Here is an 8,746-nt window from a genome sequence, read left to right on the forward strand (position 1 = left end):
TATTTTATATACAAAAATATATATATATATATATATATATATATATATATATATATATATGTTTTACAATGTTAACATTTCACTGTATTGATTATCAACTAAAAAACATTTTACACATTGTATCTCAGTGGCACACGAGTAAATCCTCATTACTGTAATCTTAAGGATAACCTCTGAAAGCAACCAGTCATTGAGGTGTCATATGTGAGGCGTTTTTAGAGACCTGTTGATTTTTTCAGGTCGGTTCTCCACAGCACTCCCTTCTGGTTCTTCCCGTAGCCTTTTCTTTTGTCTGCGTTCGCTGCTCCGTGTGCGTGTGGAAATGGGCAAGCCACTAATTTCTACAGTGAGATGAAGAAAGAAAAAAAGAAAAGGCTTTAACACCCACTTAAACTGCCTGAATTGGCAGAAAAGGGTGTTTTATGATAAATTGAACACAAATCCAAACCTTCTGCTACTTTGAGATGTTTGTTGACTACCACCACATCCTCCTGTAAAACCAAAATAAAAACAATTCACTCTACTCAGTAAAGGGTTAACAGATTCTATTCTACATATACAGATATCTCATATTCAGAAAAAAGCACAACAATGAAGCAGGCATGTACAAAACTACATATTTCCCAAATAAACTAGTCTGTGGGTTGTCTGACTAAAGAAGCCTTGCATAATAGGTTCATATCCACCAGAAACTATTCAAATGTGTTTCTTATACTGAAGCTAAACACAAACCTTCAGTTGAGTAACAGATCCTCAAAAAAATTAGGTTGACTAATCTTTTAATGCAAAAAAAACCCCTATCATAGTGCTATAAAAAAACAGAGACACAAATATTACACATAATAAAGGGAAATTACAGTAGCTGTACGCAAGCTAAAATGTGTTTCTGAGAAGTGTCCCTAAATTCATCCCCTTTAGCCCAACTGCTATTAAAGCTAAAAAATAAAAAACACTAAGAAAAACATCTAGATATACTACATAAAGATAGGATCAAATTTACTGTGATGTCCAGGCAGCTCTCCTCAGTCATCTCCACCTCATCAACCGCAACCTCTCTGTTTTTGCTTTCTTCTGCTGCCCATGAGCTGTGGTTGCCTGTATGGAGACGGAAACAACAAATCTAAAATCTAAACTATAAATCAAGTAAAGATGTGAAACTGAGCTGATAGTGTGATGCCTCTTGCAATGAACAATGAGATATACTGGTAAAAGCTGCCATTTTGAGAAGCAAGCAACCCCACAACTGTTAGGAGTTTCAAGAGGGCCAGTGGCAGATATGACCCAGGAAGAGGCACTTACATTGTAGTGTCACGGAGCCAAGTTTGCTTGCCACTTTCACTTTCTGGTAGGGACCTCCAACTCCTTCCACCTCCCACAGCAGGTCCACATCGGCCGAGTATGCGCTCAGGTACTGTCTGCATACTGGAGCATATTTGTTTTAAATTACTCTTTATATACATTTAGTAAAACATATTAAAGAAATGTAGCGCTTTATATTTATTTACAATCTAATTGCATAATATACATAGTAAAAGCAAACAATTAATGAAATGTATACTGCATATGATATATCCACATACAGTGCACAGCATAAATGAGTACACCCCCTCTGAATAAATATAAAATATGTATTTTCTTAACGATCACTAATATAATTGATATAATTCATGGAAAGATCGCAAAATTGAAACATATTAAACATATACTTAATAAAAACAACAAAATATATGCCAATATTTTCTGTAAGATAAGTAAATTAGCCAATTTTGTTTAAATGAAGGATTGCAGAAATGAGTACACCCTAGATTTAATTCAGAGAATTTGTTAAGTTTTAGAGGGGGTGTACTCATTTATGCCGTGCACTGTAAGTTTAAGATACAATATAATTTGAGGATCGTACATTTTTTTTTTTTAAATGTGTTTGGAAGAAGTCTCGTATGCTCACCAAGGCTGCATTTATTTGATTTTTAAAAATACAGAAAAAACAGTAGTACTGTGACATAGATTTAAAAAAAACGTTTAAAACTACATTTAAAACTACACAGCAATGAAGAAGATTTCTGACCCTTTTGCATTGCTGGTGTTAAAGGGTATTTCAAGCCCAGTTCGTCATCTTTAAAGGAGTCCACAAAGTCCTCCAACATCTGCAAGCCATGACCGTTACCACGGTGATCTTTCCGCACAAAAATGGAGTCCAGAACAGGAAGTAGGTAGCACTGGCTCACAAAGCTATTACACAGGCTGCCTGTAAGGGAGAACAAACACAGCAGATGGAAGAAATGTCTGGTGCAAAATCACTGCATGTTACACTGGTTTCCATCTACAATATTATCAAAAATATAGTTTATCTTGAACAGTGACACTTATTTTCACGAACAGTTCAAATTATATTGGATAATAATATTATAATAATTATTAACTAATAGCAGTAATGATGATCATCATCATATCCAATATAATTACCTTCAGAAAATTATAGCGGTTTCACTAAATAATTTTGAGAAGGCAAAATGACATAAAAAGCCAAATTCTTGAGATAAAAATTCAGATTTATGATGTACAAAACAGTCATAAATGTGACATTCGAAACTGAGATACTAAGTCATAATAATGAGATAAAGTCTAAATTATGAGTCATAATTATGATATAAAATGTCTGAATAACAGTCGTAATTACAACATAGCAAGTCATGATTATGAGAGAAGTCATAATTATGACAAAACAAATTCTCATTTTAATGAGGTGCCACTTCTGTTTTCTAATTTTTTATTATAATTATGACTTTTTGTTATAATTGACTACTTCTCTTATGATTAACCGATAATATATCATATATACTAGAGCCCGACCGATATGGGTTTTTTGGGGCCGATACCGATATTAAGGAGTAAAAAAAAAAGGCCGATATTGATATATCGGCCGATATTCTTTGTGTATATTATAGTACAATACCAGTCAAAAGTTTGGACACTTTCCCATTCGTGTGTCCAAACATTTGACTGGTACTATATATATAGAACACCGTATATACATAAACAGAATATATATACATAAACACATTTTTTGCAATGATCACTCAAATGTGGTGATCAAACACTTATAATGATGTGACAAAGATATGTAATGATGGAGGCAGGGCATTACATTTTTAACATTCTAGCAGACACTATACCAACAAAGCACAATTTTACTTAAAATTAATAAGTTAGTAAAATAAACATTTTTGGCCATCAGACCCCCTTCTTGAATCAGGCATGTATTTTTTTTTTAACATTTATGAATGTTGATAAGAGTTCTTGCTTTTTCTCAACTTTTATTTTGGCGGAAACGCGCAGGAAAACCTCAATGCTTACAGTTGCATTACGAGTCTCATTACGAATTCGTCGTACGTATGGCATTGTCACATGCCTTGTAAAAATTCATAAAAATGTGACTGAGCAACTGACGACTGTATCAGCACAGATTTTCCAGCAACAATCACCCCTTCCTCTTCTCACTGAAGACACACAATGCAGTCCTAAACAGTCTCTCGCTGTCGGTGCTTGTAATAATTTTTGCATCTTTCTCCGACAGTTTAAATGCTTCCACACTGCGGTTGCCGAACATTTAGTAGAATGCAGAAGAAGACATTTCAACACATTTCAGCAATAAAAAAAGATACACAAATGTTTGTCTAGAGTAATTTGTGCTTCTTAGTACGGTTGAACTGGATCATCGAAGGTCAGAAGCAAAGACATTGGTTAATAGAATCTGATTTCTCTCAACATGGCGACACCAGAGCTGTCAATCAATAAATTGGGAAAAAAAAGTAACTTGCGTTACTTTTTTGAAAAAGTAACTCGGATATTCTCTTGTAAATTAAAAAGTAATGCGTTACTTTACTAGTTACTTGAAAAAAGTAATCTGATTACGTAACTCAAGTTACTTGTAATGCGTTACCCCCAACACTGGTAACGTGTACGTTTCCTTGGAACTGGAATCATGGTGGAATTTCATGTGAAGTCCACTTCGCAGGGCTCTTACGGTCGAATAAGACAATGCTTGAATGCTGCCTGAACAAGAAACCTCCTTACTGAAGTGAAAGTGTTGACTGGTGTCACTATCTCGCGAACGCACCAGCGGATCTCCACCAAATTCGGGGGATCCCTTCAGCTCGAGCAGCCCTCTCGAACGCCACTCTCGACATGTCGGTAGCCCCCCGGGATCGCTTGATCGGTCGGCGCCGGACCGCGAATTTAACCGCCCGTAACTCCCAAACCCCGGGGGCTATCGACGCGGGGGTGGTCTCATTCGAAAGCAGGCCTCTAGAAGTACACTCGATTCGCGTTTGAGAGGGTTCCTCGAGCTGAAGGGATCCCCCGAATTTGGTGTGGATTCGCCACGCCGTTACGGAGATATGGCCGTTCAAAGTTTCAATGGTTTTCCATAGACTAAGCTTTAAAGTGTTTCATCCAGGTCTGCAGTAGCAAACAATAGAGTGAACTCTGCTGGACAAACTAAGTAATTACATAATTCCAAGCATTTTATCTGCGTTATATGCTCTGTAAAAAAAAAAAAATCATATCGGCAGCATATTCGCCGATACCGATATTTCGGCGACAGGCTCATATCGGCCGATAATATCGGCAAAACGATATATCGGTCGGGCTCTAATATATACTATAATTTACCAAAGCATGATTTTTTTTCTTATGCAGAAATGGGCTTCTATATGTTACAGCTTTCAAGGTCTATCAATCCTTTCTCTGTATAATAATACAAATAATTAAAAACTATTTTTTTTGCCTTTTTGGTCTTTGAATCTATAACATTTTTGCATAAACCAAGTTCTTTATTACTAAGCCACAACATAGAAGCTTGTGAGATTGCCTTCTTATAAACTAGGCAAGGCCTAGTTTCATATCTCACTCATCCTTTAATGAAGACACTGTAGATTATTTAATGAAGTAAACTTACTCATACATTGGGCAGAATGAGCAATGCATCTACAGCACTGCCAGACTCTCCAAGGAGAAGGACTGACCTTTAGATTTGACAGAGTAGAAGCCCACCGCCTCTCCATTCTTCCAGAGGATTTTGGCAAAGACGTCTTCTCCGTGGCACAGGAACGGCACCTCATTAGAACCCATTTCCACCGTCCGGTAAATGATGCGGTTTAGCACATACAAGACAATCCTCTCGCCCACAGATCTTACCTGCCCAAATACAATTATTCACAAAAGAGTTTAAATTGTGTTTTATAAATTGCATCTGAAGTTTCACTGGGAAATCGAGTTATGTTTTGATTAAAAATTACAGGTTAAAAAAGAAAAAAAGATTTAGAAAATAAATAGGGTAAATCTTAATTTCATGCCAAAATTAAACAGGTGTACAACATAATGCAACAGTCATGTTATAAAGATGATATTCCTGCAGAGGAAATCCAGACTGGATAACACAGGATATTACAACATATGGAGTGTGTTATGCTCCACAATACAGTGAGTGGAATGAGCAAATGCAAGCATAAAGAAAATGTGGGTGCATTGTGTATTTTTAAGTGAGTGAGTAGAAGAATGCCAGTGTACATTTAAAAATATTTCTAAATATTTTCTAACGCAAGCCTATGTAAGCAAAGCGTGGAGCCTGAGACAAAAACACCTCTCACTGATCAGCCACAAACTACTGCCTGTTTGCAATTATTTGTTTGGCCAAACCACTACATTTCACTGCTCAAACCTTGCTTTTGTTTCCTCCCTCTCTCTCTCTCTAATTAAACATTCACACATATACTAAAAAAAAAAAAAGTCATTGGTTACTGCTGAAGGTCACATGACAAACCCAAGCTCCCAATTACGAGACAGCATTTTCCATTCGGGCATTTACCAACACACACGCATTAACACTCAAGCTCAAACATGAACACGCCTCACACACAAACACATCTCACCTTATTTTACAGCGTACAAGTGCATGATAAAACAGAATATTACACCGAATATTCACTAAATGAAACATGTGCTTCCAAGAGATCAGAACAGTCTTTAGGGAAAGCGAGAGTCGCAAACGCATGCACACACCCCTCACATGCTTTCATAAAAACAATAGGCCACTCATAGCTCGCGACTCAGGCCTGGCCGCTATAACAACATCATCTAAACGTCCCGCTGTTTTCTGCCCAGTAAACGTGCTCCCCTCTCCCCAACCTTCATATATATATATATATATATATATATATATATATATATAAAAAGATCATCGTAGGAGTGCTTGAGAACATTTGCAAGTCCTTAACAAGGCATCGAAGAAAATGCCAGATTTCTGCTTTTTAATGACTTGGCAAAGAAGTGACATTCTGAATAGACACTGTTCAAAGTACAAAAATGTGTCTGAATAATTTCATTAAAAAGTTCAATGCCTAAGCTTTCCAAAAAAAACGAAAGATTACCTTTACAAGGCCTTCTCTTGCAGGATTTGACGTTCTGAGAATATCTTCCACTGCGTACCACTGATCAGCCAAGAACAATGCCACAGCTAGAATAAAAAAGGGAGGCAAAGCAGAATAAAGGTAAATAAGATGCTAAAGAAATTCAAATGTGACTTTCCTAGAAGTTTATCCATGATGTTATTATCATAAAATCCATTCATGATGTTATTGTGATAGGTAAAAGGGGCAGGAAAGCGGGCTACCTGTGAACTGGTCCTCAGGAGCAAACAGAGCCAGGACTTTGTGTTTGAGATTGGCTCCATAAAGAGGAACAAACCCAACATTGGCAGGACTGATCCGGACCTAAAAGAGCCAGAACAGGATTCTTAAAGGAATATTCCAGGCTACAATTTAATTGTTGGTTAGGCACAATGGAAGTGAATGGAGTCAGTTTTTAAAGGGTTTAAATGCAAAAAAAAAAGAAAAGATTTTAAAAAGCACTTACATATTTTTTTAGTAAAACCTAGATTCTTCAGTGTATAATTTGAGCTGTAACATTGTTCTCAACACATTATGGTCATTTTAGGAGATACATTACATATGCCAAATTATAAAATTGGATAGGCCTATAACTTTGCACAGAAAAGTTTATTTTTCAGTATGGTCTGATATTCTCCACATTATCTGAGCTCTGTTCTCTGTTGTGTGTATGTGTGTGTGTGTGTGTGTGTGTGTGTGTACGTGTTCATGCTACATTGTGGGGACCACAGGTTGGGTTAGGGCAGGGCTGTCCAACCTCGGTCCTGCAGAGTTTAGCTCCAACTTGCCTCAACACACCTGACTGGAAGTTTCTATGCCTAGTAAGAGCTTGATTAGCTGGTTCAGGTGTGTTTAATTAGGGTTGGAGCTAAACTCTGCAGGACACCGGCCCTCCAGGACCGAGTTTGGACAGCCCTGGGTTAGGGGATTAAAAAAAAAAAAAAAGTCCCCACAATTCACAGAAACAAATGTGTGTGTGTGTGTGTGTTACCTTTCTCATGCTGGGCAGGGTAAGGTATTTTGTGTTATCTGGGTTGCTGTAGAGCAGTTTGTTCATGTAGCTCTGGACTGAACTTTCCAAGTCCTCATGTCTGCCAGACACCAATACATCTACAGGGAACTCCATCCCTGCAGTGGTCAGAGGTCACAAAAATGACAACTTCAGTGCTCTGTCATAAGAATTCAATTGTTTGTTTGTTTTTAATCATTTACTCTGTCAAATTTGACCAGAATTCATTCATGACTAATTTCTTTCAAAATGCTTTTTACATGCAAGCAAATTAACATACTGATGAGTGAGAAACGCAAAAAGCAAATTCCTTGCTAATGTTTGTTTTATTTAAAGCAACAGCAACAATTTATCAGAAAAAAAAAATGTTAAACTAGCTTGCTATTGCCTCTTACGTCATCTTTGCATGACCAAATATCTTTTTAATATCATCAGCATCTGAAACAAAACAACCCTCACATGCTTCCATTTCATATGAAAATGGTCTTTTCACAATTGAGCTTCCAGATTGTTGAGTAGTTACTACTCAACAACAAAATGTCATTTTTTACTTGTGATAACTGTATAAAACCCCCTATTGTCAAAATCTTTTTTATATTTGGTTTCTTCAAATCCTTCTTTGGGTCATTCAGCATCATTGTTCCATGGGGTTGTACAGATACTTCAGAATATCGTCACCCAAAGGGATAGTTCACCCAAAAATGAAAATTCTATAATTAATTATTAATTAAATACCCTCATGTAAAACCTGCAAACCTGTAAAATCTTCGTTCATCTTTGGAACACAAATTAAAGGGGTCATATGACGTAGCTAAAAAGAACATTATGTTGTGTATTTGGTGTAATTCAATGTGTTTATGCGGTTTAAGGTAAAAAAAAACATTATTTTCTACATAATGTACATTATTGTTGCTCCTCTATGCCCCGCCTTTCTAAAACGCGTCGATTTTTACAAAGCTCATCATTCTGAAAAGTGAGGTGTACGCTGATTGGCCAGCTATCCAGTGCATTGTGATTGGCTGAATACCTCAAGCGTGTGACGGAAATGTTACGCCCCTTACCATACTGTGATGCCCTGTGTCCCGGCGCGACAAGACAAAAACAATAAAACCCATTACGGCGGCTGGAGTGAGCGGCGGCCGGCGGGCTGGCTTGCGGCAACCACATGTGACGACCCCGGCTGGACTCTGCTTCGTCCACGGTGAAAGCCGATCCGGCGATTCACAGCGCGAAGTTGATGTATTCCCTCAGCGACCAGCACGGATCAGCTCCAGGCATGACGAAGCGGATA

General features: G+C 37.4%; 1 protein-coding gene across 1 annotated transcript in view; it reads right to left on the reverse strand.

The window, feature by feature from the left end:
* LOC107661277 (soluble lamin-associated protein of 75 kDa-like) overlaps positions 1-8,746 on the reverse strand; it is a 19,960-nt gene that overhangs the window by 3,212 nt on the left and 8,002 nt on the right. Inside the window, exons 2-10 of the mRNA XM_016450777.1 lie at positions 7,438-7,574; positions 6,671-6,770; positions 6,429-6,514; positions 5,025-5,196; positions 2,066-2,245; positions 1,300-1,422; positions 1,001-1,095; positions 449-491; positions 224-341 (exon numbers count right to left, since the gene is read on the reverse strand). Of these exons, the coding sequence (XP_016306263.1) occupies positions 224-341; positions 449-491; positions 1,001-1,095; positions 1,300-1,422; positions 2,066-2,245; positions 5,025-5,196; positions 6,429-6,514; positions 6,671-6,770; positions 7,438-7,572 (1,052 nt within the window). The 5' untranslated portion in view covers positions 7,573-7,574. The remainder of the gene's footprint in view (positions 1-223; positions 342-448; positions 492-1,000; positions 1,096-1,299; positions 1,423-2,065; positions 2,246-5,024; positions 5,197-6,428; positions 6,515-6,670; positions 6,771-7,437; positions 7,575-8,746) is intronic.

The sequence above is a fragment of the Sinocyclocheilus anshuiensis genome, unplaced genomic scaffold (assembly GCF_001515605.1).
Source record: "Sinocyclocheilus anshuiensis isolate Anshui unplaced genomic scaffold, SAMN03320099.WGS_v1.1 scaffold457, whole genome shotgun sequence".
Lineage (NCBI taxonomy): Eukaryota > Metazoa > Chordata > Actinopteri > Cypriniformes > Cyprinidae > Sinocyclocheilus > Sinocyclocheilus anshuiensis.